The sequence below is a fragment of the Takifugu flavidus genome, chromosome 10, assembly GCF_003711565.1.
Source record: "Takifugu flavidus isolate HTHZ2018 chromosome 10, ASM371156v2, whole genome shotgun sequence".
NCBI lineage: Eukaryota > Metazoa > Chordata > Actinopteri > Tetraodontiformes > Tetraodontidae > Takifugu > Takifugu flavidus.
Window position 1 is genome coordinate 2,404,015 of NC_079529.1, and position 26,553 is coordinate 2,430,567.

Consider the following 26,553-nt stretch of genomic DNA (forward strand, 5'->3'; position numbering starts at 1 on the left):
AGGAATTCGAGGATTTAAAGAAAGGATTGAGGAAATCGAAGATTTGAAGAAAGTAATCAACGTTGATATTTGTACTGTGATTCGGATTATATTATATAAACAAGACATCTCGACCTCTGTTCCCATTCAATTAATGATTAAGGAAATGTTAAAACAAACCTCGTGATTACACTGACTTTGGTCTATTTGCCCCTGTGGGTTATGGATAATGAGATTTGAGTTGAGAAGCTACCAACCATGGTGTTAAAATAAAGTTTGAATAAAGTTTGAGACAAAACAGAGAAATGCCTCAGAACATAGGCAAGTCAACATTAATTTGTCAAAACTGAAACTGGAAAATATTGCAATCTTGCAATTTCGAGGAGGGCAATAATGTGTTTTAGGACAAGTGAAAATGCATGCTGCAACATACACATGTCCACCAGGGGGCAGTAATGAGTCGTTACAGAGGCGCCGTGAGCTCACGTTGAACTCAAAGAAGAAAACAAGATGGCGGCGCCCTGTGGTTATCCCGTGCTGTTTGTATAGAAAAGTAATTATATCATTGTTGTTAACAGGTAAACACGTTTTACACGTAATATTACATATATGTGGCATTGTAATATTTTAAGTATATTATGTTATTGTTTCAACTACTATTTGTGGGTGATATTCTGCGTTTCACCCGGAACCTAAATTCCTATTTTTTCTCCAGTTTTTTTTTTAAATTGTTAATTGTAATTGACTACAACAACGATGCATTTGAAATACACTTTACATGTCTGAACTGTAAGTTTATATTATTGATTTTGGCTGGGTTGTATTGTATTTGTCTTCTCTTAGAGGTCTGATGGCTGCTGCAGCAAAGTCTGCTAAAAAGGAAAGCAAAAGGTATATTCCCACAAAGACCTGCTTCACTTCACCATTCACGCCAAAATGGAGCTCGCTCCCACAAGAAGACATGCATTTCATCCTGAACACCTTAAAGGAAAACTTTGTTTCCATCGGACTTGTGAAAAAAGAGCCAAAGGTGTTTCGTCCTTGGCGTAAAAAGAAAAAGCAGGAAGCTGCTCAATCACAAGATTCAGACCTCCAGGTGAGCCAGGATGCTGCGAGTCAGGAACCTCCAAAACGTGGATGGACAGATGTGGCAGCTAGAAGAAAGCTGGCCATTGGAATCAACGAGGTCACCAAAGCTTTGGAGAGGAATGAGCTCAAACTGCTGCTAGTGTGTAAGTCTGTCAAGCCACAACACATGATGGAGCACCTCATAACACTGAGCACAACGAGAGACGTCCCTGCCTGCCAGGTGCCTCGGCTCAGCCAGAGTGTGTCGGAGCCTCTGGGGCTAAAAAGCGTCCTCGCCTTAGGATTCAGACAATGTCTCCCCCAAGAGAGGGATGTGTTCAGTAACGTGGTTGAAGCCATTTTACCCAAAGTGCCACCACTGGATGTTCCCTGGCTCCAAGATACACCGGCCAGTATAAAACCTGACGAAAACAGAGGCCAGAAGAGGAGGCTCGAAACTGAGTCTGAGGAAGGGACGCCTGTCTCCTCCACAACTCTACAACCTCTCAAAGTGAAGAAAATAGTTCCCAACTCTGCGAGGAAAGGGAAAGGAAAGAAAAAGGTCTAAGTCGTGGCACTCAATAAACTGCAGGGGTATTTAGTTCACATTACTGTTTTTTACACCCCCATCAATATGGACTTTACTTGGTTGTCATTTTCCATCTGAATTGCTTGTTTTCATTTCTTTAAGGATCTCAGTTGTTGTTCTTCAGGTAATTTCTCAAAATTGTACACATTTTATTTGTTAGAGAAGGTCCTGACGTTGGGGAAATGATGTCATCATAATTAAAGCGGACATATGAAGACATCAGCCATTTTCTATTAAAAATAAACTCCCTTCTATTGAGAAGAAACTCATCAACTCTTTTCCTTTTGAAAGTGAATTTATTCAGTCAAATATCCATGCTGGTATATAGCTGATGTGTGTTCAAACAGATTGTTATTTGCATGGGGTCTGAATGATGCTGGTACAGGTTCTTTAGCTTTTCCACAGCTTACAATGGATCTGAATAAAAATCTCATTCTACCTTCAGAGAAAATGGCGTCCTTTCAAAAGGTACACCCTCAACCCTCAAATCATAACAAAAATAAATAAGGCAGGTACCTCAGGTTGAGTTTGCACTAAAGGGTGTAGCTAATAATGCGCTGAAATGTTTACGGTAGCAGAACTGACATGCTCATTCAAACACAACCGACATCTGGAGGCACACCGTTTCAGATGTCTTCTGGAAGTCATTGAACCTTCAAACTAAAGAATTTGAACCTCGAAGCGCTCTTTTTGTCCGTCATTTCCCGCCAACAGATAAAGGGATAAGAGGAAATTTACATGATATACAGAAAAATAGCAGCGGCTCCCACACAGAGCCACAAACACCAACCAAAAGGGTAAACTTGGAACGAAAACACAATTTTCAAACATCTGTAACCTTCGTGTAGGTCGGCAGGATCAGCGCAGGTGCTCATCCTGCTCTCAGAGAAGTTATTTAACGGTCAAGACTTAAGACATTTTACAAATAATCTGAATTTCACACATTTAGCTGCACATCACACTAAAAATGACCCAAATTTCTCCCCCCCCCACAAGATGCACAAATACATTAAAAAAAACCTCCAGACAATAAAAATGAGACTGGAAATGCTTAAATTTGAAACTGTTGCTGTAACAGACGTGTTTATTCAGTCGCGCTGCAAACATGCTGATGTCCTTTCAACCTTGTTGAGCTTTTTCTGCCAAACATCTCAATAACAGGCTACTGGAAAAAAAGGGACTGAAAATGGTCCATCGGAGAGAAAAGTGAGCTTGGCTGATTTAAACGAGACGTAACTATTTACTCTTTAAAAAAACACAAACCAAAAGAGACCCCGGCTACAGTGAACCGGCGTCGTGCTTCAGCTGCTTTGGCTCCCAAATGAATCGAACGCAGATAAATCGAAACTGTTACTACAAAGATCTGCCTGAGTGAACCAGTGTAACCAAACCTGATGGTCAAATGCCCAGTTACAAAATACAACCTCTACAAACAGGTTTATGGTGTGAAAACAGCTCTTATTCTCAGTAAAAACCAGTCTGCCCAGTTTGAGACCTCACCCCTTCAATGATATATTTCGCCTGTTTAGGAACTCAAAGTTGTGCTTCGTTTGGGTAATACATTCATCAAAACCCACGTCGAGTCTGAACAAAAGCAGCGGAATCTAATAAACTGATGGGGAAAACACTTAAAAACAGCCCTCCTGAACTCCAAAATCACAACACTGGAAACAATAATCTGATTTTACATGTAAATGGAACCAAAAGTTCATGTAAATGCACCGCGGGACCAGTCCTGCTCTTGCGTTTTGACGGGTCACGGGCCGAATCGTTAACTGTCACTTTCTCTCTTCCATCACTGGCGGCTCTTCTGCTTTTGAGCATCTGGCTTTGGTCACATCTGCCGCTCACACTTTAGAATTCGTCTGCTGCCATTTCATTTGAACGGAAGCCCAATTTCTGCCAATGTGATGAGAAATAAAACGTCCCGCTGCTCCGACATGTTTGTAGTTTATTAAATTTGGGTCCAAACTGCTGGAGAGAACCAGTTCCCGCACTCTTAGCACCTTTAACTGTACCAAGGCCAAGAGAGAAAAGGGACATTTGCCTTCAGCTTTCAGTCAGAAAAACTCATTTTAACACTAGACTTGTCGCGGTTCAGATCGTGGCTTATCTCAACTAGTCGCTCTGGTTCTTTAATACAGGCGTTGACCAGAGTTCATCCTCTTTACCGGTCACATGATCTTGCCAGCAAACCCGCACAAACGTCTTTGAAGAACAAAAGCAGCGATGTCTCTTCACAAACCTTAAAGACCGTCGTGTGATGCAAATTTGTGCGGCTGCATCGAGCACTAATAATTCTGCCCTCGTGTCGCGGTGATCAGCTTTAACACAGTTCAGTCATGTCAGTTATGTGAAACGGAACGCCGCCGCCGCCCCCCCCGCACGAAGAGGAGGAAGAGCTAAACAAAATTCACAAATGTCAAGGCATCCTCTTGTATGTCAGACTGTTTTTAAATGCGTGTGTGCATGTCAGGAGCGTTGGACTGTACGAGTATCTCAGGCATAGCATGACTTCACATTCAGGATGTTGATGATTGACGAGTTGTCCCCCCCCTCCCAGCGAACTGAGGGGGGGGGGGTGGTGTTGTCAGGGGGGGGGGGGGGGGGGGGGACGCCACTTGGCCTCGGCGTCGGTTGGATTCTTTTCATTTTCAGGGTTTGGGCTACCTGCATGTCCAGGTGACAACTACCACGGTCCGTGGTGACCTTTGGCCCAGTGTTTGTGTAGCAGCCCTGAGGAACCCTGCTACTGAAGGACGAGGCCGACCTGAAAGGCAACCACGGCTGGAGTGAGCAGAAACACCGACGTCGTGATATCCAAATACAGGCGTTATTAATTCTGACCTTATCAGGCTCCATAGATGGACATTTCCAGTTGTAGAGGTAATACTGCAGATTTCCATCTCCTATACCAAACTTGAGCTTCTCCAGGAACACTTTATTCTCCATGAGATCCAGGGCGTTGAAAACATCGAACCCTTTCTGTCGAAACCACACAGAACAGGTAAAAAATCACGGAACCTCCAACGCGCTCCGAGCCCCCCAGACGGGATGAGATTACCAGTTTGGCCAGGATCAGTGCGTCGTTCATCAAATCCAGGAGAGGGGTTTGTGTGTGAACGTTGTAAAAAGAGTAGGCGGCCTTCAGGCTCCTGTGGAGAGGGTGGTGCATCACAGTCGAGGGCAGAGTGTAGAAACTAGCAAAGTCTGTCAGCGCGCCCCCAGCACCCTGAGGAGAGAGCGGCACAACGCACAATTAACGGGTTAACGTACGAGGCACTCTGGGTCTGAGTCCTTCAGGCTGATCCCGGCTACCTCCACTACATAAGTGTCAATTATGTTGTCCTGCGGCAGGAACCAGTGAGACACCTCCTCTTCCGTCATGGAAGGTGCGAGCTGGAAGCGTTTCAGGAATTTCTGTAGCAGCTCTGTGACCTGGCGGATGTCGCGCCTCTCCATTGGCCGCAGACCGGGAGTCTTCGTGCTCTACAAGACGCGCGGGGCGAGAAGAAAACGCATCGATGGGGGTTGTGGAGCGTTGACCTGAGCGTCAGGTTGGTGCTGCTTACGTCTGGTAATCTGTAGAGCTTCATGGTCCGTTGCAGGGTCATGTTTCTGCTCAGGTGGGAGAACTTCACTTCCACAAGCTTCCTGGGGTTCAGAGAACGGTGCCAGTACCTACAGAAAGGAGAAGAAGGTAAAGATGTTGAGACTTATTCCCCAACACAGGGAGGGCAGCCCAGTCCTGCTGAGACCACCATCCAGCCGGGCTTCTCCACGACCAGGTCGACCGCCTGGCACACCAGTCGACTTCCTGGTAGAAAGGAAACCCCGGCTGGATCGCGCTCTAACGTGTGTGTTGTGTAGCGCACCTGCACGTGGACACGGGTTTGGGCAGAACCACTCCTGCCGTGTAGACGGCCTGAAATATGCCCTCTAGGTTCACCCTCCGCGTGATCTCCCTGATGAGCACCGGGGCGACGCGCTTCGAACGCAGCTTCTTGTGCACACACAGGAAGTTGATTTCCACCATCCTCTTCACTCTGGAGCAGCACAAAGCAAAGAAGGCTGGCAGTGAATCGGCGCGGGGCCCGCAGCAGGCAGGCGGGGGGGCGGGGGGCTCACGTGTCGTAGATGCGGATGTCAGCGGGAATGGCGCTGATGAAGCCGACCAGCTTCTTGTTCGACGACACTCGCACGCCGCAGTGCCACTGGGGGAGCCACCCCGGCGGACGCAGAGCCCTGGGGGGGACACCAGAGGTTCAGCCCCCTGCGGACGCCTGGCGGTTAAAGATCCAGGGAGGAAAGCAGAACCGGGAGCTCACCATTTGAGAAAGTTTGGCGAATAGTCGAATCTGAACATGTTGTCGTCGTCCTCCACGTAGTTCTCGTTCAGTAACGTGTACAACTCCTTCAGCTGGAGGAGGCAACATTCGTTAGCGGGCGTCTCCGTCTGCCCGGGGCTGCTCTTTAAAAACACGACTTCTCAGCATTTTCTGTGTCTGGAACCAGAGTCTACGTACCACTTCTGCGCTGCCCAGATCCAGCGTGTCCCACATAAAACCTTGAGGTAAAGAATATGGCTCCTGTCGAATGTTTTCTTTGTCGGCCTCTATTGGCCCGTGACTCGTCACCACCTCGTCTGGAACAATGGCACAGTCTCAATCAAGATCTTTCCCTGACATCTGGTGCCTTTCGGCAAAGATGACACTGTTAATTAAAAAAACAAAACAACCAAAAAACACTAATCTACAAAGAGAGTGGGTGAGCAACGAGTTAGAAAGAATTGGTGAGAAATTTCTGTCTCCCTCTTCTGGCAGTCATGGTTATTACACAAACATTGCCACTCTGATTGCCATGACAACTGTGTCAGTACCTATTAGCACATGAATATCACTATTGATGCACTTTATATGAATTAGACACCAATTCATCGTAATCAGAAGGCACTTACTTAACTTGGGTACAGGCTGCGTGTCCCAGAACTGGTACTTGTGCTTGGCCGCCTCGTCGATGCTCTTTGCAGGACCCTGACAGGAGAGTAACTCCATGGCTCGTTGAATGTCCTGCAGCTTCTGAATGGGCAAAGTAGGGTTCTAAATAAAGTCAGACATAAATAACAATGAAGGCGACGACCGTTATGAATAAAAATGTCTCAACCAAACATCCCCCCCGTGTTAAGTTAGACTTTATGTCGTTCCACATAGGCTGTTAACGGTCTGACGGTCCTGGAGCCAACGGTCCTGTTTCAGTGTGCACAACAGGTGCATTCACAATGCATTTAAAGGGATTTTTCCAAACATTAAAAGGAGTTTCAGTTCAGGTGTCCACCAGAATCTTTTTTTTGGGGGGGGGGGGCAAATATTGTTATGTGATTAAATGCGATTAACTGAGATTAATCCAGTCTCACCCATTATATACCGGTATATATAGAGCAACATAAGTGACTGTAACCGGAGAAGGTTCTATATTAACTATATAGTTGAGCTTTTGCAACCTTTAGGGTGCTCAGTACAAATCCAGATGTTTGGAGCATTTGCTAAACCCTTAAATAAATCCTTAAAAATTAGAGAATGACTTCGTCTACTTATTCCAAACGTGATGGATTAGCACAGTAAATGTTATCCCTGTTTGCAAATGTTATTTAGTGTCAGAAGGTTGTTCTGGCTGGAACACATTATAATAATAATCATCATTTCTTACCTTGAACTCCTGGGAGTCAGAGGCAGAGTCGGACTTGGCTCCCCCCGAACTCGGCTTCTCTTTCTTCCTCTTCTGTTTCTTCTTCTTCCTTTTAGCCCCCAAATCCCCTCCCGGACTCCTGCACGTACGAGCACAAACGGACGGAAAATAACGGTGACTTTGGCTGACTCACAATCCAGCCTCAGTCAAAGCAGCGGAGAGCTAACGTTAGCTACCATAGCAACGACTAAAAGTTGAGCTAACCTAGCCTGAGCTAAATGAACGGCAGGCTGTCATGTCATTCAACCAGAATGTTAAATGGCCAAATAATGATGCGCATGATGGAACGCAGTTCCACCTACAATTTAGTAAACGCCGCGACTGCTCCCAGGCAGAATTTCTCTTATGTTTCTGGGAAAGCGACCTTATAACCAACAGTCCAGCGATGTTTTGGTCAGGCTAGCGTTAACCCCCTGTGCTAGCTAGTCCTGACCGAACACATCCAAACAGGCAGCGCCTAATATAATGTTCCTGCGATGTCCGAAGGGACAAAACCAGCCGTCCTCACCCTTGCAGATGCTCATTCTCCTCTTCGTTGTCCCCGTCTATCCCGCATGTGTCCTGGTCGTCCAGCTCCAGGCTCTGCTGGCTAGCTGCGGATTCACTGTCCTCCGCCATCACTAAAATGTGTGGAAATAATCGCGAGTGTCAGTGGAACCGACCAGGGGCGAGATGAAGAGACACAAAGGCCGAAATCCGGGAAACGGCGCCGCCTAGCGGCCACACGGGGGATCGACCGCCCAAAACGCTCCTTTATTTTCGAACCTGCAGAATTGTCAGGTTTATCCCCTAATTAACCCACTAAATGGTTAAACGAACACTTAAAAAATAGATTTGACTAAACTGAGTGAAGCTCAGCCTATCGTGGCTGATAATATTATTTCTACTTATTAATATTATTTCTAATGTGTTGCGAAATGTAAACACCTTATTGAACATCTATTGTGGACGGAGTCACAACACACACAAAAAAAACACCTCATGGTGACTTTGTCCGCTTACAAAAACACTCGGGATCAAAATTTGGCTGTTTATTCAGAATAATGGGCTTCAAATATAATGACAGAAACCAAGTTACATACTGGAAATGCTATATTGCAACCTCACACACCGACTCACAGGTTTTTGACCAGAAAGGAATAAAAACCAAAAACACTATACACAACCTTAAATGATCATGACGCCTACATAAACTCTGAACGGATGTATGTCGATTACTTGGGCGCAATATGACACAACTCACACCCAGCAGCATTTCAAATGAGCAGGACCACAACCAGCTAAAAACTCCACAAAGTAGATGCGCTTCACGTACAATTGCACTTAGCTGTAATCATCACTCGTTGCACTGACAAGTTGATGCTGATTAGAGAAGATTTGGGATGGCAGAAGCTGGTAAAGGTGTCCCCACGTCTGCAGTGTGTGACGCGCCATTGCTGAGGAAAGGTTACTGCACGCCTTCCTTCACAGCTTTGGAGAAAAAAGGTGGACTGAGGTAGAAGGGAAAAAGCCAAGAAGGCAAAAGAAGGCAAGAAATAAGGAGTGTTATCTGTTCCACAAGCAAGCTGCAGGGTTGGGTTGTTCAAAGGCACTTGGAACATGAGGAAAAGGGTGGGAAAAACCCCCCAAAAAAAACACACAAAATATTTTGGTTGCAGGTCAAAATGTTGCATGGTGACTTGGTTTAGCTAGGTAAGGCGGGAGAGGAAGAAAAGCCCTTAACATACTCAAACAAATAGCCTCCTTCTGCGGGTGGAACACTTCATGTTGGCAATTAAAATCGGAGTAAATAAAATTTACAAAATGATCATCTCAAGCAACCGTATAAAAGTGGTGCATAGCCTTCAGAGCAAAAACACAGACAGGAACAATTAGAAAAAACCTTCATGCGCTTGGGTCTGAGCCCGGTTCTGGAACCCTGGTCACTGGCACAGTGGTGCATCACATCATTGTCGTTCTGCAGCGTTGACAGTGGTCACACAACCTTCTGATTCCATTAGAGACACTCAAACAGTATCATAATCAGAGAAACAAGCTGAATAACTGTAAATTCTGCACAGCTCCCCAACAGTATGGCTCAAGAATAAAGCTCCCCCCAACCCAACGCTTCCACTACGGTTGCTTCTTACTCTTACAAGGCTATTTATAAAAGGCATATATTCGTTGTGCATAAAATATTCTATTTCTGTCCTCCGCGGTCCATTCGTCTCCCTCGCTTCCATCACAGATGGACACCCGGCGGTGCAGAGGGCAACAGTGGTCGTTTTAGACCGGCCGGGATCTGAATCGCCCCCCTTCGCATTCTGGATCCCAGTGCTGAAAGTCAGTGCTAAAACAAGGATAAAAGGGCTTGTGGAAACATCTGGAGAGCGGACAGTTGTGGTTGCTGAAATCGCTCCTCCTGTCTACACCAGCAGCAAACACATCTCATCTCTGGCGATCATATAGACAAAATACATATTCCTGTCAACGTAAATGCGTAAGATATCCAGACTAAAGACCCTAATCACTACAAATGTAAATATACATCATACTGGGAAGCCATTCTAGCCATTATAACGGGATTGTTGGGTATTTGGGTTTGAATATTTGTGTTTTATAAAGTTCCTTGAGAGAAGACGCGTGACTTTTACCCCTGAGGTCTCTTTCATAAGAGTGAAATCTCTTTCAGAAGGGTTGGTATACACAGGAGGAACAACTAGCGCAACCAAACATAAATATGAAGGTGAACATGTGAAGCTAACGGGGCGCCGTCCTTGAACCGAGTGTATCATTTAAGGTTAAAGGCCAGCAGGGGGCGCTCCTCCCTCCTCTGCCACGGACTTTTCTTCTCTTCTTCGACATCTTCCTGCACTACATTAGCATCAGCGCACGCCGGCAGCAGGGCCTGATCGGTCCTGATAGTCCCCCCCTCTGGCGATGGCAGTGGAGGAGGAGAGGCAGGTGAGGAGGAGGAGGAGGAATGAGAGGGTGATTCCACTTGTATTTGGGCCTCCTCCACATCTCCTTTCTGAGCCTCTGCCGAAACTGTTTCACTGTCCTGTGGGCTCTCCTCCTTACGCATCTCCTCTTCGCCATCGTCCACATACACTAGCTGAGAGCAGGTCGTAGCTGGGGGTGTGACCTTTGACCTGTCGAGCTCCCTTTCCTCTCGATCTCCGTCCCTACCCCTGCGTCCTGCTCTCGGCTCATTCAGGTCCACACCAGAGTCCAGACTGGCATCGTTGCCGCGCCTCCCACCACCGCCGCTATCTCGACCCTCTCCTCCGCTCGATCCGTTGCCGTGGCACCCTGCTCGCTGGAGATCGATGTAGGAATGGCGAATGTGAGCGTTGGAGCGTCCGTCGAGCGAGACGAACCAGGCTCGCGGGTGAGGCAGAGGCTTCCCTCCTCTCAACTCCATCAAAGTCTTTTCAGCCAACAAGGTGTCCTCTCGGTTAATTTCCACCAGGGCGTTTTCCCCGAGCGCCGATGGGATGGACAGAGAGTCCGAGAGGCCGCGCGGCTCCCCGTCGGCGTGCTTGCTGGGATTGGGAGCGCAGCCCACTGGTGTCTGCCCAGGTGGTTGCTGGGAATGTGAGGCGTTGAGCTCCGCCTGGATGGTTTCCAAATCGCTCTGTTGCTCCGTCTGCAGCAACAGAGCCTGACCGGACAGAGGGTGCTCCCCTGGAAGGCGCATGTAGTGGGCCGGAATCACCAGTGTGGGGCGCACTCTCGGGTAGCCGTCTCCTCCGCTCAGAAGGTCCACGGAGCCGCAGCAGAGCAGCTGGCCGGGCCGGGACAGAGGCTGGAGGCTGGGGCGCTCCAGGTGGTCCACGGAGCGGGACAGAAGATAGTCCGGCACTCTGCCCTCGCACCCGTCCCCTCTGCTGGGGGAGTGGGGAGGAGAGGAAGGTGAGATACCATCAACTGTCCCGGGGCTGCTCAGATGGTTGGCGGACACCTGGCAGTGGTTCAGGTTGCCGGACGAGCAGACAGAGGTGCAGGACTGACGGTAGCCGCGCTCTGCTCCGGAGGGAAGCGAGGCCTTCAGCTGGAAGGTCTCCGCGGACTGCCGGTAGTCTCTGCTGCGCGGAGTCAGGTTGCCCAGCGACGAGCCGTGGTGGCTGTTGTTGCCCAGGGAGGAGCGGCTGTGCTTGCCGTGATGGATGACGCTGTGCTCACGCCGATTGTCTTGGTGCTCGTACGAGAAAGGTTTCAGCATCGGGGTGGTCATGTCGGGTTCCGTCGCTGTGGAAACCAGTTCCAGCTGTACCGACAAAATACACAACATGAATTATGATGTGAAAACCATGAAACATAGTCTTCTAACCAGGCCAGCTGTAGGTGTCAGCTCATTTATTCAGACAGACCTCGTTGCTGATGAGATTCAGGTGGGACATGGAGGTGGCCTGATCCTTCTTGTCCAGACTGGAGGATAACGTCAGCTTGCGGTGCGACACTTGAGGCTTTAAACATCGACGCCTGCACCCAGACACAGCGCTGCTATTACGAAGGAGCTAAACGTTCTCCGAGCCATTATGGTGTGTATTTGACTGTGTAAGACTTTAAAGATCTAAAGCACAAAGAACAACCTCTACATGTTATGTTTCAGATTGTTGTAGCATTTGCTGCCTTATCACACACCTGCAGTAGTACAGCAGAAGGCAGAGCAGGCACAGCAGGATGAGAGCCATTCCTCCCAGTATAGCCAACAGAAACACAGTATGGTACCTATTCATGTCTTTGGAAAACACTGGACCTGTGGGGCGAGAGGGGGATTTCTTATACTTATATAGTATAGGAATACTTATATATTTTGACAGCGATTACCGTAATTTCCAGACTACAGAGCGCACCTGATCATAAGCCGTATAATCTAATTTTAGAAAGAAAATCAATTTTGTACTTATACAAGCCGCACCGGAGGGATGAGGGTTAGTAAAAATGACTGATTCACAATAGTTGTGATAGTGCACCACGAAAAAAAACATAAATAAGCCGCACCGTAGAAAAAGCCCCAGTGTTTAAAGTGTAGGAAAAAAGTAGCGGCTTATAGTCCGGAAATTACGGTAATGGGAAATAATTTAGTTTCTCACCTGAGCGTAATGGAGACATGGCTGCCAACCAATATCCCAACTGAGGTGCAATGTAGGTCAGAATGAGCTGATTGCCCTCCCGCCGCACGTGACCCCAATTGCTCTTTAGCCAAGCACCTGCACAGACAAACATGCAATCATGTCTACATGAACATTTGCAAAATTTAAAGTGTACATTAAGATTAAACATTTGTATAGCCTGCACTGCAGTACCCGTCGCAGCCACACGGTGGCAGCGCACTCAGTCCAATATGAGCGATTGGAGTGACTCAAGGGCACGACCGCCCAAATCTAACACTAAGCCTCAGACACTGACACAGGGCCTCGCAATAATGCTGCACCAGCAGGAAACATTCGGTCCTGCTATCACAACTCTGAGATTATTGAGTAGACTGATAAGTTGCTTTGTTTGAAGAAACAAGTGGGGAGAAAAAAGCAGTGAAGAAAGAGATGGGGAAAAACAGGAAATGCATAAAGGACAAATAATAGGAATGAATCTAAGAATGAAAGGAAAAGGACAGGAAAACAGAAAACAAAGATGGACAGGATGACTGGAAGGAGAGGTAAAAGAATGAGGAGAAACAGGAAAAGAGACACCAGCAGCTGTGACTCAGCACCTCTCTCCCTCACAAACACACACTGGCTCCTGCCAAGATTCACCTCGGTTCTTCCTGACTGTTTCCGCATGGGAGTCCTCTCTGTGCAAGACCGACCTGTTTTATTCTGACATTTAACGACTCTGTTCCCACGCTTCTGCACAATGCTACATGCCCTCTGATCTGACACAAGGCAAACATCGCCGACGTCAACACAACCCACGAATTACTTCTGCCCGTCGCCCATTCATGCTAAGTCAACACAGCTGACAACGTTCCTTTTCCTCCGCGAGGGTTGCAGACGCCGGTCGATTCTGCAGGAGTTCCCTTTCTTCTGCATCGTCAGGGTGAATCTGTGTTTACAGGTGGGCCAGGCACAGAAGCGACCTCATCTATATTTGACGTCATCTTGAGATCTTTTCAGATGCAACAACACTGTTGTTAGCAAGTTATACAAGAGAAACTGGTTTCTAGCGGCTGACACTGTAAACACAATTAGCTTCTTTATGAAACAGCTTTTACCAACAAAACGCTCCTCCATGTGAAGCGCCTGTGTTTCTGTCTTCCATGAATACTCACAAATGCGTAAACCCCCACATCAACAGCTATAGTGAAGTCCCTCAATTAGAATTAGAAACCAGACCCGTCTGTCCCGTTATTTATTTGGTGGGTTGCTAAGAAACGCATGATAGAGCAGAGCGAGAGAGAATTCTGAGGATGGCTGCTATTGTGGAAATTCTCACTGCCACAGGCCGTGCGTGGGCTGCATGTGTGTGTGTGTGTGTGTGTGTGTGTGTGGGTTTGGTTTTTTTTAGCTTTTATCAGAACCCTTTTATGAGCTCTGGATGTTGATACTTTGGGCACTTTAAAAGAGGAGTCTCAAGACCTATAAAACATCACAAGATCATGAAAAACGCAAATGTTTCGAAGGAGTATTTTAGAGAGTGAATCACTATTTTTCCAAAAGTCGACATTCAGTCGCTAGTTTTGTTGACCTATAATCGAGCATTGTTTACTACTACAGAGGACAAAAGATTCCGACGCAAGATGCATTCTTATAAAGAAAACGTGTTGCTGGCCACATACCTTCCTGTTGTACTTCTAGGGACAAATAAGAACAAAGTCCACTGCTGATGTAACGCTGCCAAACGTCTATTTGCTCGGCCCGTTCAGGCAGAACTGGGCGCGTCACTGGGATTTAAAACAACTGTCTAGGTCCAGAGGGTCTCGCAGCCCGACCAGAGGCTTCTCTGCTGAGTTCACTGACCCTCTGTTGCCCGGTAAAGGCTTCTGGGGAGGTCCCTATGGGTTGTTTCTATACGTACCCAATTGCGGGTCAAATCTCCAAGCGCGGATTTCGTCATTCTCCTTTAGGTCACTGTCAGCCGGCAGAGGGATGGAGACGCTGATCGGCCTGTTCACTTGCAGCTCTGTGCCGTCACTGGCCAACAAGTGAACCGAGATGGCTGCAACAGGAGTCAGCTCGAACCTCTTTTCTGTCCCTGCAGATTAGAGGAAAAAGAGGGGGGGGGGGGGTGAACTGAAGCTGACTGGGAGTGGGAATACCCGGCACACGGCTGGGAACTACAAAACCTCAGATAAAAGGAAAGTTCTGAGATGAGGAAACAGGGAAGCAAACAAAGGAAAGACTGGAGTGAAGGCTACTCAGAGGTCACCAAGAGATGTCAAACATGGAAACGAGAAGACAAGGGTCAAGTAAGAAAGCCGCTCTTAAACGTACTTCATCCTCCATCTCTTCTGTTCCTCTGTCTGCACTCATTGAGGCGTCTGTCACCCCGCTACCTACCTGTGCTGTTGCCGTCGACGGCCTGCAGGTGAGGGAAGTGCTGGATGTGCGACAGGGAGCTGGCCACCGTCAGCAGAGCCGTTAGGTCGGCGTACGACGTGTTGAAAGGAAGTGTTAGAGCTCGGCGGGGGAAATTAACAATGGGTGGATGCCGGAAACCTTAAGACAGAAAAAGACGGACGTCAGAAACAATGGAGGAGTTTGAGAAGAGTTCTAAGAGACTGTGGCTACGTTACGTTAGCACGCAATGATGTTTACCGGTGGAATCTACATCCTTCGTGTCCATTTATACTGCTGTGGATCGTACACCCACAGAAATGTAACCTAATCTTTATGCGAGCTCATATAAGGTCCCGTTTTCCCCGAGATTAGCGACTTCGTTTCGAACAATTTCAGCAAAAGAAAAAATAAAAATCCAATAATTAGCTGATCCTTCAACAAGGGCTGCCTGTGTAACGGGAGCTTGATTCAGATTATTGTGCTGAGCTACAAAACACTGACTCTGTTAACAACACTTCAAAGAGCAAATTACATCCAGGCCACTTTTTAGTAGACCGAAATAGTTCACCCGATTAATGTTGAGCTTGGCTGAAAATATCTGCCAGAAAATGTATCCCTAATTTTAAAGATGTGCATAGCAAATGATTGACAATCACAGATGCACAGCAGGACCAGTCCAGAATGATTCAAACAATAAGTGAAAGAAAATCGAACTCTAAATGATGTGATCAGCCACTCCAGGTGTGGTGTAGGTGACGCAACACCTACACTGACACTAACTGAAAGGTCTCTTCTTCACTCCTCTCCATCTGAACCCATTACGCAGCCTCGTCCGGCCATTAACACATCCTATAGAGCGATAAAAAAAAAGCTAAAGCAGCATGTTGCTGGACCCAGCAAGGTGATGTCATGTTGGTCTGACTGCGAGTGCACATTCCTGAGCAGTGAGACACATCCAGCTGTACAAAGTTGTTCACTCTGAGCACTTTAGCTGCGCTCCACATGAATCTCTGCGAGCGTTTCACGTATGGATTTTAACCTTTTTCTCTCGGGCGGGTTCCTGTAATTCAGGTGTGCGCGTCGTTTCCCTCTGGGGCTCCGGCTTTACGAAGAGCAAACGTCCGCGTTGGAGCGTTCACTTCCTCCAACTCCTGTTGCATTTTTTCCCCCCCTCCACTTTTCTCTCACCTCATCTGTTCCTCCTTGTGTTGGACACCGCTCTGCCCATCCCCCCCATCTCCCTTTATTCCCCCAACTGCTCCACCCATCCACCCACCCTCCCTCCATCCACAAACCCACTGTCCAGCACATACTGTATCACCATCCACCTCCACTTCTTTGACCCTTTCCGCGCTCAGCGCCGAGCTTTATCGCTCCCCTGGGCGCCCTGGTTCTCAACATTAACGGCACCGAGTGTGACGGACGCTGTACCGGCCGCGTGTTGTGGGAGGCGTGCGCTCCTATTTTTACATGGAGTGTGTGTTTTCTTTACGCAGACAATAGGGCAGACACATTAAATTACTCCCTTGTCAGTCACAGACACAAACAAAAGAGCCAGCAGACAAAGAGCCACTGACTGTAGTGACTGAAATCCCCATCTAATATAATTACACACACCATCAAAGAAACTGGATTTATAATCGGCTCGCATACGTCTGGGAGCGTTTGACAGGAGGCGATTAGAATAAACAGCTTTGACTGTTCCTAATAAAGGACTTTACGTTTTATTCTGTTAAAAGCAGGACCTTTCTTTTAAAATGAATTATAACTTTGCTTTGTTTTGTGTTAAACACTTATGTTTAGAGTCTTTTCCACATCACTGAACCAGTTCTGGGAGAACTCAGCACAGGGTTATCTGGAGTTCCCCTCAGCCTTCGTTAGCACCAATATTAATGTTTTTATCTCCATGTGTTGAGGATGCTACTGTCATACAAGACAAAGATCCAGAAAAGCTAAAGTTGCTCATGTAACTAATTACCATAAATAATTCAAAGTCATGGTTCTTTTTTCAAAGGTGCATTGAGGAGTTATTGAACCAGAACACGTGAAGCCGGACGCAGAAATAGTTAACTCACCTTGTAAGCCTGAAACTATCTCCACCACTTCTTCATACACCATCAGAGTTGCGGTTCGTTCTGGAAGTAGATCCAGGCTGATGGAGGAAAACACTGGAAAACACACACGAGCGCAATAAAACACATAAACTGCATTAATCGACTGACTGAATTCATTATGATATAACAGGCAAATCTACCTGGTTAAATCATTGTGAGACAAAAAAATCATTAGATCATCTTTCTGCATCTTTAATCGCCTTGTTTTCATCCCGCCCAGCGTGGAGGGCACAAGTCCACCTAGCAGACTACACTTCGTTCCCCTTCCTTCCTTCCTTTCGCTCCTCCATTGTTCGGAGCTGGTAAGCGTGATAATCCAATTGGCTGCCGTTCCGTTGGCTCATAATAACCACCCCAGATAACACACACACGGAGCGGTGCCGCACACTCTTGGGTGGCGTGTGTAAAAGTGTGTCGGTGTAACGCAAGATTAAGCGGCCCCCATGCTGGGATTTGGCAGTAAATGTAATAAATGTGTAATGGAGAAGGCCTCTCATCTACAGTTCACATACCTGGCAACTACATACAGAATCTTTAGGCTTAACAAACAGGAAAATAACCCTCCCTCACACGTGCGCACACAAACACTCATCTACCAGGTAATCTGGAGGGAGTCCAGGGCACCGAGTTCGGCACGTATCCCGGTTTGGTTGCGACGACAACCGAAGGCGTCCCGAGGCGGTAGGGGAAGCGCAGGTAGGTGTTGCCATCAGCCGAGGTGGTTTCCGTGGTTACAGACGTGTGGTTGGTGAAGAGCTGCACCGTGACTCCGCTCAGCGGCTGGTGAGTGCTGGCGTCGCTCAGATGGACCTTCAGGGTCACCTCTGTGAGCAGAGAGCAAAGTGTTTACAGACCCAAATATGTACAGGCGTGTCAAGAGGGGCCGTGAAAACACACATAATTCACAGTGCCGTCTTTCTGCTGGGGTTTGTCTTGGTGCCAGGCCCTTTGCCTCCATCCCAGTCCATTTCCTGGATTCCTGACAACCCCACTTCCCCTCTGAAACAATGGACCGCGTCCTGCTGCCAAAAAGGCCTGTCACAAGTGAGGAAGCGACTGCGCATATAAACACCTCCTCTAATTAGATGGAGAAATAACTCCACTTGCAAAGAATAGCAGGTAACAAAAGCCTCGTATAAAAGATGTCAAGAGTCTGGTTATTTCAGCTGGGGGCTTATTACACGTTTTAGTCAGGGAAAAATGAAACAGGACATAAACACACATGAAAATCTCAAGCAAATGTCGATGACTGATGAATAATTTATGGCGCCACGTAGGGTCTTAAAAAAAAGATGATTTAGAGCTCAGCTCTGAAGAGACTGACCACAGCCTGCCAGCGCGTCCAGAGATATTTCACTCTTTTTTCTTCTCGGTTTATTCAGTAACAATTTTGTCACATCATCAACTTCCAGCATTCCAACCAATTGATAATCAAAAGGCAACTCTAAATAGAAAACAACCTTTTCAACTAGGTGCCGTCGCCTCGTTAACACACAGTTCCTCCTGACTGGTGCCGCAGTGCTGTTTTAAGCAATTTATGTAACTGGGAGTATACTGGGAGTCTCTCCCACGGGATGAGTGTTATCTTCCTCTGACGCAACATGTGATTCCTGCCATTTGTCTTTGTGCATCTGACAAATCGGGGCTGCGTGACACTTCAAAATCCTGCATTTGCAGCTTGCAAATGAGGCCCAAATTTCTACAACAACGACACAAACTCACTTCAGAGACGCGACTTGTTGTGGTGCTGAGATTTGCATTTGCAAGTGAAGTTTGTCTCATCGGGGCTCCTCCCAACATAAATCAAACAGCCTCCCCCAGAACCAACTGCAGTTTGCCTTTTATTGCAACTTTCCTCAAACCCCATCCTCCCCACCACATGGGTGTAACACGCCACCCCCAGACTAATCCACCATCCCCCCACTCGGGGATCTTGTGGTAAGAGAGGAACCACTTTGGACAATCTGGTAAGAGTTCAGCGGGAGTGCAGGCTCCGCCTGGACGCCGCGCACCCAACGATATGTCGGCGTGTTTCCTCGCGCGCTGGCGGGGGCCACATGAGCATCTCGGAGCCGGAGGTCTGGTGTGAAGCTCTGACCCTCCGTCCCACCCGTCGCCTCGCTCATTCTCGCTGTCAAACCAGAACACGTGCGGAAATACACTGAAGCGGTCGCTGTGTTGTTTCCACCATGTTTGGGTCCGTGACGACCTCACTTTCCGACCCCGTCCCGATGAAATGTTGTTACGTGCACCAGCTGTGCTCACTTTAAAAGAAACCCCCCGGGAGAGAGGCAAATGCAGCACACCCCTCCCGAAACGATCCAATAAATCAGGAGTGCTCTGGCATCATTGTTAAACAGGCTAAGAGGCTCTTTTCTGCTTTGACACTCGAAAGGGGGGGGGGACAGAAACGCGCAGGACCTCAGTAACTACTGCTAGACTAAGTTAAAACTACTGCTAGACTAAGTTAAAACCTTGTCTGTGTTTAGTGAAGACATATGGAGATACAGATGTGGGGATACATGTTCCCTGGCTCACGCTACCATCTCAGGCCAAGTATCAGGGACGACAGCAGCCGTAGCAGCAGGGTGGCTGGGTGTGTTTGCACGGAAGGGGGGGGGGGCAGAGATGGAGGCATGTTAAACCCTAACAGACCCCTCACAGCAAACGCACCGAGACAACACTTCAGATCAGTTTCGCCGCATTAAACCCTAAACTGGAAAGCAAATAAAAGCTTCTCCAGTTACAGGACAGCTTAAATTATAGTGTGAAATGCAACAGAAGAAATAATGGAGGATAAAGTATCCCCCTACCAAAAAATAATAATAAAGTGTGTTCTGGAGGATCATGAAAAGGCCCAAGTTAGAATGACAGCACATTTGGATCCATTTTTAATTTGGCTTAATGGAAGTTTGCTGCATTGGAGAGAAATTACAAGGCAGCAACGAGCCACAAGAGAGGTGTGATGAAGTGAAAATGAATGGCATGGCTGGACTCCAGTGGGTGTGGGGGGGCTCCTCTATATAGAGCAGATCCTTGTGTACTGGGCTACTGCAGCCACACCAGCAATAAACACTCAGTAAATTAGTGTTCACACTTCTGTCAATGAATAAAAGTACTTAAGAATCCAAGGTGTATGACACAAGGGGAGTCTCCTCTCCAACAGCAAATCATCATTATAGCCGCTGATATTTATTTCAGTGCAGCCTGAGGAACTTCCTAATTAGATTTCGATATGTTTTCCTTCTTTACTCATCAATCACATGGTTCACATCACACAGATTTAGGGACTCAAACCATTGAGTTATTAACTCCACTTTAAATACACAAGCAGTGGTTGTAAATGTAACGTTTATATGTCGGAGGTTGTTCAAATACGGCCCAACAGAAAAGTCAAAGGCTAAAGTGACAGTGCACGTTTACTGCGCACATGAGTAGCAAACACAAGACAGGGGGGATATTTAGAAAATAGGATTGCCAAGTTTAAGTGTAAATTCTGAAACAAACACATTTAGAAAATGAAAAAAGTGGCCCCCAGACTGCTATTTTCTCTTATCTGGATTAAACAGAAGATTGGACACCAGGGCTCAATCCTATTAACTCAGCAGGGGATTGAGCCATGAGTTTACATCACCACGGCTCTTTATCTTGATTCACTAGCCGTGCGCTATCGCATTTATGCTGCATCATGTCCTGTACTCTCCCCAGACAACTCTGTCATTAGCACGCCAGCACCGTGTGATTATAATCCGGCCGGACGGTGGCGATGGGGCTGGATTGGTCTGCTTCCTGGCAGCCTTCGCTCAGCTCTTCAGTGTTTGTCTGCTGTACATGCGACGCCTTGCCTATTATGGGCAGCAGTAATGCGAGATCTATATCCGTGGCCCGTCTTGTCTGACGCCGCTCGTGCAGCCGGACAGACCAGAAGAAAGTCCTCAGCATCGACCTGAACGCACACACACACACACACACACACCTCGGGGGGCAAGGCGAAGGCCGGAGAACAAAGTGAGGACGACAAACGCAGAACCCAACGTCCCAAGTTTAATTATAGCGTCAGAAACTTACTAGAGACTGTCCAATAATTGAACAGTCGGTCATGTTGCCGTGGTTGTGGACACTAATGCAGAGCCACCAAACACTGGAGGAAGAGTGGATGTGCACGGCGTGCATGCAAATGAGAGATAAAAGGGCAGGACTCGTCCCATGTGGTCCAACGGACACGGCGCATCTGCTGGGAGAGCCCAATGTTTGTCAGGGAATGGGGACGCCAACACGTTATCGATTGTGCTTTTAAACTTTGCATCACTTTGCCGCTGACACCGAGGAGAAATTCATTTATTCACGGATCACTTCCCTGTTTATCTAAACTCACTAAACACACAACACACCAAACCAACTGGTTCCTTGGCCTCAAGCAGAGTGGCTGTGAATCTATGCAAGAATTCATTCGATTGTGGTGGTGGTGGTGTCTACATTTCCACCACTTTAAAGCAAAATAAAAACATCTTTTTCTTTCCTGAGATCACTCCCTCCCTGTGGTGATGAACAAACCCACCAGTTTAGAATTTAGGACTGCTAGCTGGGGAACAATAATCCTTAGGTGCTGGATTAGGGGAATTATTAGCTAGGGGTCGAAGCTAGGAGGAAATGCAAGTTTTTAGAAAGGTTATTGGTGCCACACAGAACATGAGGAGTATTTTTACTCCTGGAGCCGTGATAACAATGACAAATCACAGCAGCTGGACTCTCCTGCTGCATTGTTCTACACAACATGACCCTGTCTTTATACTCACTATTTTCCACGCCAGTGACGGACCATTAAACATTTCAAAAAGGTTGTGGTGGAACATAAATGGAGGTGGGGAACGAATAACAGTTTTCCTGCCCACAGCTAACTCGCTAACGTTAGCCAAGTTTGGGTCCCAGCCGGATCGGTGCAGGCTAGCAGCACCATTAGCCAGCTAACTAGCAGGTCTGACCGACAAAAGAGACAATTGAGCACCTCAAAACCACTTTTTACCTTCTGGAGCCGAGTCTTTCCGTGGGGTTTTGGTGACAGCTTTGGGAACAAGGTATCCTAAAAGAAGCACCACCGCGGCGGCTCTTCTCCAGTCCACGCTCCGCATCATTGCAGATGTGTGCATCGGCGCTGAATAAAACAGAAATACCAGTCAAATGTTTGGTTATTAGAAAGTCACTGGCCGGCCACATCAGCGTGAACTCGGTTTATTCCGCAAAGAAAGCGACGGTCCATGTTTAGAAAGGGTCGAAACTCCTCAATTTCCGCCTGGAAAGCTGGTCCCGTTGTGCATCCCCAGCCCTTTTTTTGCCGCTCGGTGATTTCTTTTTCATCGACGGACCGGGGTCAGAGATGAAGACAGCCCCACTCCTCTCAGCCACATGCCCCAGAACAGCACCAACAGGCGGCTGCTCCTTCCACACGCAACCCGGGGACGTCCACGGTTGTCTGGCGCCATCTAGTGGTGAGACGACGTAACAGCTCACTCATGGGGGCTGCAGAGTTTGGGAGTTTTTGTTTTTTCTATTAAACTTCAAGTTTTGCTAACGTCCCTATCAAAGGCGATTTAAAAAAAAGATGCCACAGAACAAGTTCAAATATAAACACAATAAAAAGGAAAATAGAAAAACTTAAGCATTATTGAAAACCAGTTAATATATACTGCTGCACTACTACTGCATAAAGTCAAACAGGACTTGAAGATAATTTAGAGATTAATTGCTCTGGGGTTTACGTCCTGATTAATGATAAGATTGTTCTTGTAACCGCAAGTAGATAAAAACCTTCCATTAGTCAAAGATCATTGAGGGGCCTCTGGCATAATGGATTTTTTTGAGTTGTAGCTGGTTTGGTCAGAATATCTGTGTCCTAAAAACATCATTTAGAGTTGTGCCTCTGTTGTGAACATCACACTATTTCTTATTCTGGGACAAACTGTGTGTTGTGATGTATTTTAGATAACAACAGCGACAGTGAAACATGTGTGTGTGTGTGTGTGTGTGTGTGTGTGTGTGTGTGTGTGTGTGTGTGTGTGTCAGTGCTCCGTGCCAACTCTACATTCTGTCAGCTCTAGACAGATGTGTTCCCATTAAAGAGCTGCTGCCAGCAGACGTTCAGGTCCTTTCACTGGTTGGCACATTTTCTTCCACATTGTTTACATTCGCACATATCTAAAAGGAGAGGAGAGTGTTTGTATCAGTATATTGTGACATCACATCAGCAGAAGGAGCTTTACTCTCTGCTCCTTTCAAAGATAAACAGAATCTGTGAAAACAGACTGAGCGATACGAGTGTTTCTCACTGTGTTTTCTTGTTCTAGACTTCTTCCATTCTTTCTGCTAATCTATATAATATGAAAAATGTGACTGTAATCTGAATAAAAGATTTTCTTCTGTCACTTGTGACTTATATATCCAAACATGCTGCGCTGCCATCAAGAGAATACAGATTAAAAAAATCTCTTAGATCAAATGAGAGCGTAAATTACATCCAACCTAAAACGCCATGACCCACTTTCTTCTGCCTGACATAGATTCGTGTCTGTCAGATTCAAGGTTGCAAGAGATGGGGTGTACTACCCAAGCAGACAGGAAATACTGAAAACACAACCTTTTCAAAACGACTCCATAAGGATGAAAGTGTAGAATTAGACAAGGGATTTTGAATGATCAGTATTTGTGTAATATGATGCAGCTTATAACGCTTGCGATGACACTGGAAATAAGTTAATCATCAAAATATGTCACAACAGGTTTTGACCGTATTAAAAGTTTATCAGCCTGCGAGACCGTGTTCAGGGATTACATAGTCTTCACCGCGCATGCGCACCTTGGAAAAAATGAGCCGATTTGGTTTCTATTTTATTTTCATCTTCTTGCTAATAAAAAGCCCGAGTTTGATTCTCTTTTTGTGTTTTGCCATTTTTGTTTACGTCCACTACAGAATGCGATGAAAGAAACCCTTGGGAGAAACGTCTGATGGAATTACAACAACCCCCCCACCATCACCTCTTTATTCTCCCCCATATTGACTCCTAAACGTTTCTCGGCTTTATTTTTCCAGAGAAGTCAGGAGGTGTTTCGTCCTTGTCACCGCAGCTATGCGTGGCGTCATCCCGCAGTGATGGACCGTCCCCGGGGCGGTAACGTTAATGACAGACGCACATAATGCGTGATAAGAGCCTGGTATAAACACGCAGATGCGGGGCGAGATCGGAACAATCAGGAAGGATTCTGTTTAACAGCTGGTGAGAGACTGCAGCGGATCATTTTCCCTAAATTACCTGAAATATGCTGATCTTGGTTAAATCATTGGACCAATAACTCATAATTTATACATATTTTATTACTGCTGGTAAGTGGAAGTGGAGAAATGTGTTCACATTTGAACAATCTCAGTCTTTTTAAATTCTAAATCGCATCTAAATATGATAAGGAAAGTTTTGTGTTTTTGCTGTTTTATTTATTTGTTTGTTTGTTTTTTATCAAAATAGTCTCTTAATCTGTGTGTTTAGGTTATTGTTTTATATTATCTTTGAATGTGGAACAATTTCTAATAAAAGTCCACTTTGTGTACTAGTTGAGTAGCCATTAAACTAGTAGCTAAAGTACTAACTATTGCCTTAATATAGGTTCATTGTATTAAACACAGTTTACTGTTTATTCCTCTAGATTTGAAACACTAAAAGTGCAACTCTTTGATCCAATGGGGCTCTCGTTGTCCGTCTGGCTGTGTAAGAGGGTAAATTCCAGTCCTCCCACCCCTTCATCGGAGTTCCCTCTGCTGGCTGTCCCAGTGTCCTCTCGCCTCGCCATCACCCTCAAGGCCCCTCCAGTTGCACCAGGAGATAAATGCTCACGCTGGAGCTCCGTCCACCACTCCCCAAACTTCCAGCTGTCGCCCTGCAAACAGGAAGTCACACGTTTACCTGTTGAGTGGAGCAGCGATGGGGTGAGGGCAGAGACGGGGGTGAAAACTGGGCTTCATATCTGGGAGGTGATTTGGAATCCAAACCACCGGGGGAGCCATGCTGTGTTAGGCATTTCAAGGCAGAACTGCCCCCTGCAGGCCCCAGGATATAATGTGCTTATAGGGGGAGACTCAGAGTCCTGGGGATGGGAACTTAGAACCAACCAGCTCTGGCATGCAGGGGAGAGACTCAGACGTTACCCAGAGCGACGAGGGAGGTGTAAGTTTGATCATACGCAGCATTTGGGGCTAAAGGCTAACACAAAGACAGCACAGTCACCGCTGCCCATACCTGAGCGCATCCTGCTGGTCCTGGATGCTGACGCAGGAACTCTCGGCTTCAGCGTTGACGGCAGCTTTCTGGGAGTCGCTTTTAAAGACCTCCCCGGTGGAGTGGATCTGTTCCCCGCAGTGAGCAGCGTGAGAGGGGGGGCCAGCATACGGCTGCGCTACCTGAACGGCGCCAGACGTAAGCGACTTTTCACACACATTGGCTTTGAATCACTGAAACATAAATTGACTTTGTTTTCTTTCCACTGCAGGCGATCCTCCTGCCCTGATGGATTTATGCGCCCTCACTATTCAACAGCACTTAGGGCAACAAAGGCACAATCAAATCTGCAATTTGCCCCTACCCCAACCTCTCAGGCACTATCTCCTGTCTACTCACACATGAAAAGACCTGCACACAATTGGAATTGGAACAAGAATTCTTTTTATGTGAATATGCCATTGTATTTATTCTATTTATTGCAGTGACGTGTCAGTGATTCACTGGGTTGTGTAAGTAATATTTTTCTGAAAGGTGCCGAAGAAATATTTGGAAGTGAAGGAACAATGTTTTACACAGTTATATAGTACACAAATGTTTCTTTTGTATGTATTTAGAGCAAATTTCTGACTCTTTTCGATTGTTATAAATCATGATCACTGTAAGTACAAGTTGTTATTGTTGTGTGGTGTAGATTCTCTCAATTTAATCAAATAGAAAATTACTAATGTCACGGCAAAATATATTTTCAAGATATTTAGGACAATTAAACAAAATTTTAATTTCATTTCTGTATTCATTACACTTTATTTGAGAAATGTAACTAAACATTTTAAAAGTAACATGATTTATTGAGGAAATCCCAGTTTCATTAATACTTTAAATAAACCTTATGTACGCTTTGTATGTTTTATATTTTGGAATATTTTGTAATGTAATTTAAAATCCAAAGAATTTCTTGTCCAGCTTTTATGTAGTAGTCTATTTTTTATAAATCTTTTTATCTATCTATCTATCTATCTATCTATCTATCTATCTATCTATCTATCTATCTATCTATCTATCTATCTATCTGTTTTGGGTCATTTTTTTTCAAAACTTTGTTGAACAAGACTTTATTAACAATGTTGCCCTGACAACGGAAGAAGGCGCGTGCAAAAAAGGTGTTCCCCTTATTATCAACTTCTGAGTTATATTTAACAATACTAACAACATAAAAGACAAAAAAGAATATCCAGGTAAATTTCGTGGAGTAAATAAAGTTGTCCTTCACAAATGTGCAATTTATTGATAATCAAATAATAACAAAGCTGCGC

General features: G+C 46.3%; 4 protein-coding genes across 8 annotated transcripts; 2 read left to right on the forward strand and 2 right to left on the reverse strand.

Moving 5' to 3' along the window:
- The first annotated feature begins 398 nt into the window (after positions 1-398).
- On the forward strand, positions 399-2,087 carry rpp38 (ribonuclease P/MRP 38 subunit). 2 transcript variants are annotated; one of them, XM_057044785.1, is made up of 2 exons: positions 399-557; positions 823-2,087. In XM_057044785.1, exon 2 carries the CDS (start codon positions 830-832, stop codon positions 1,613-1,615), a length of 786 nt encoding a protein of 261 aa, XP_056900765.1. In that variant the 5' UTR covers positions 399-557; positions 823-829; the 3' UTR covers positions 1,616-2,087. The 2 variants fall into 2 exon arrangements, with proteins under 2 accessions (XP_056900765.1, XP_056900766.1); XM_057044786.1 differs by having other exon boundaries at positions 440-532.
- Positions 1,913-8,050, reverse strand: nmt2 (N-myristoyltransferase 2). Of its 2 annotated transcripts, none has more exons than XM_057044784.1 (12): positions 7,890-8,050; positions 7,343-7,460; positions 6,594-6,714; positions 6,163-6,281; positions 5,965-6,056; positions 5,765-5,881; positions 5,512-5,682; positions 5,209-5,317; positions 4,955-5,125; positions 4,701-4,868; positions 4,484-4,621; positions 1,913-4,406 (listed from the first exon to the last, which is right to left on the reverse strand). In XM_057044784.1, the coding sequence occupies exons 1-12, from the start codon at positions 7,997-7,999 to the stop codon at positions 4,386-4,388; spliced, it is 1,455 nt and encodes a 484-aa protein (XP_056900764.1). In that variant the 5' UTR covers positions 8,000-8,050; the 3' UTR covers positions 1,913-4,385. The 2 variants fall into 2 exon arrangements, with proteins under 2 accessions (XP_056900764.1, XP_056900763.1); XM_057044783.1 differs by having other exon boundaries at positions 6,594-6,735.
- Positions 8,051-8,397: 347 nt separating this feature from the next.
- fam171a1 (family with sequence similarity 171 member A1) lies at positions 8,398-22,408 on the reverse strand. Of its 2 annotated transcripts, XM_057046440.1 has the most exons (9): positions 22,000-22,408; positions 17,573-17,800; positions 16,938-17,030; positions 14,863-15,021; positions 14,381-14,557; positions 12,460-12,576; positions 12,008-12,122; positions 11,734-11,845; positions 8,398-11,630 (listed from the first exon to the last, which is right to left on the reverse strand). In XM_057046440.1, exons 1-9 carry the CDS (start codon positions 22,121-22,123, stop codon positions 10,152-10,154), a joined length of 2,604 nt encoding a protein of 867 aa, XP_056902420.1. In that variant the 5' UTR covers positions 22,124-22,408; the 3' UTR covers positions 8,398-10,151. The 2 variants fall into 2 exon arrangements, with proteins under 2 accessions (XP_056902420.1, XP_056902421.1); XM_057046441.1 differs by lacking the exons at positions 17,573-17,800; positions 22,000-22,408 and adding an exon at positions 17,117-17,552.
- A 1,393-nt stretch (positions 22,409-23,801) lies between these two features.
- On the forward strand, positions 23,802-26,513 carry si:ch1073-228j22.2 (SPRY domain-containing SOCS box protein 2). 2 transcript variants are annotated; one of them, XM_057046449.1, is made up of 3 exons: positions 23,802-24,351; positions 24,669-25,435; positions 25,509-26,513. In XM_057046449.1, exons 2-3 carry the CDS (start codon positions 24,703-24,705, stop codon positions 25,640-25,642), a joined length of 867 nt encoding a protein of 288 aa, XP_056902429.1. In that variant the 5' UTR covers positions 23,802-24,351; positions 24,669-24,702; the 3' UTR covers positions 25,643-26,513. The 2 variants fall into 2 exon arrangements, with proteins under 2 accessions (XP_056902429.1, XP_056902428.1); XM_057046448.1 differs by having other exon boundaries at positions 23,802-24,244.
- Positions 26,514-26,553: the final 40 nt, after the last annotated feature.

Bases quoted from the DNA above. Each gene is read 5' to 3' on its own strand.
- rpp38 (XM_057044785.1), top strand. From the start codon at position 830: ATGGCTGCTGCAGCAAAGTCTGCTAAAAAGGAAAGCAAAAGGTATATT.
- nmt2 (XM_057044783.1), bottom strand. From the start codon at position 7,999: ATGGCGGAGGACAGTGAATCCGCAGCTAGCCAGCAGAGCCTGGAGCTG. The intron at 4,869-4,954 runs GTAGCCGGGATC...CTCTCTCCTCAG, and splicing joins TTGACACTTATGTAGTGGAG to GGTGCTGGGGGCGCGCTGAC. The intron at 4,622-4,700 runs GTAATCTCATCC...TGGTTTCGACAG, and splicing joins CACTGATCCTGGCCAAACTG to AAAGGGTTCGATGTTTTCAA.
- fam171a1 (XM_057046440.1), bottom strand. From the start codon at position 22,123: ATGCACACATCTGCAATGATGCGGAGCGTGGACTGGAGAAGAGCCGCC. The intron at 14,558-14,862 runs GTAGGTAGCGGG...TCTAATCTGCAG, and splicing joins CGTCGACGGCAACAGCACAG to GGACAGAAAAGAGGTTCGAG. The intron at 11,846-12,007 runs GTGTGTGATAAG...GTCTGGGTGCAG, and splicing joins CTTCTGCTGTACTACTGCAG to GCGTCGATGTTTAAAGCCTC.
- si:ch1073-228j22.2 (XM_057046449.1), top strand. From the start codon at position 24,703: ATGGGGCTCTCGTTGTCCGTCTGGCTGTGTAAGAGGGTAAATTCCAGT. The intron at 25,436-25,508 runs GTAAGCGACTTT...TTTCCACTGCAG, and splicing joins CTACCTGAACGGCGCCAGAC to GCGATCCTCCTGCCCTGATG.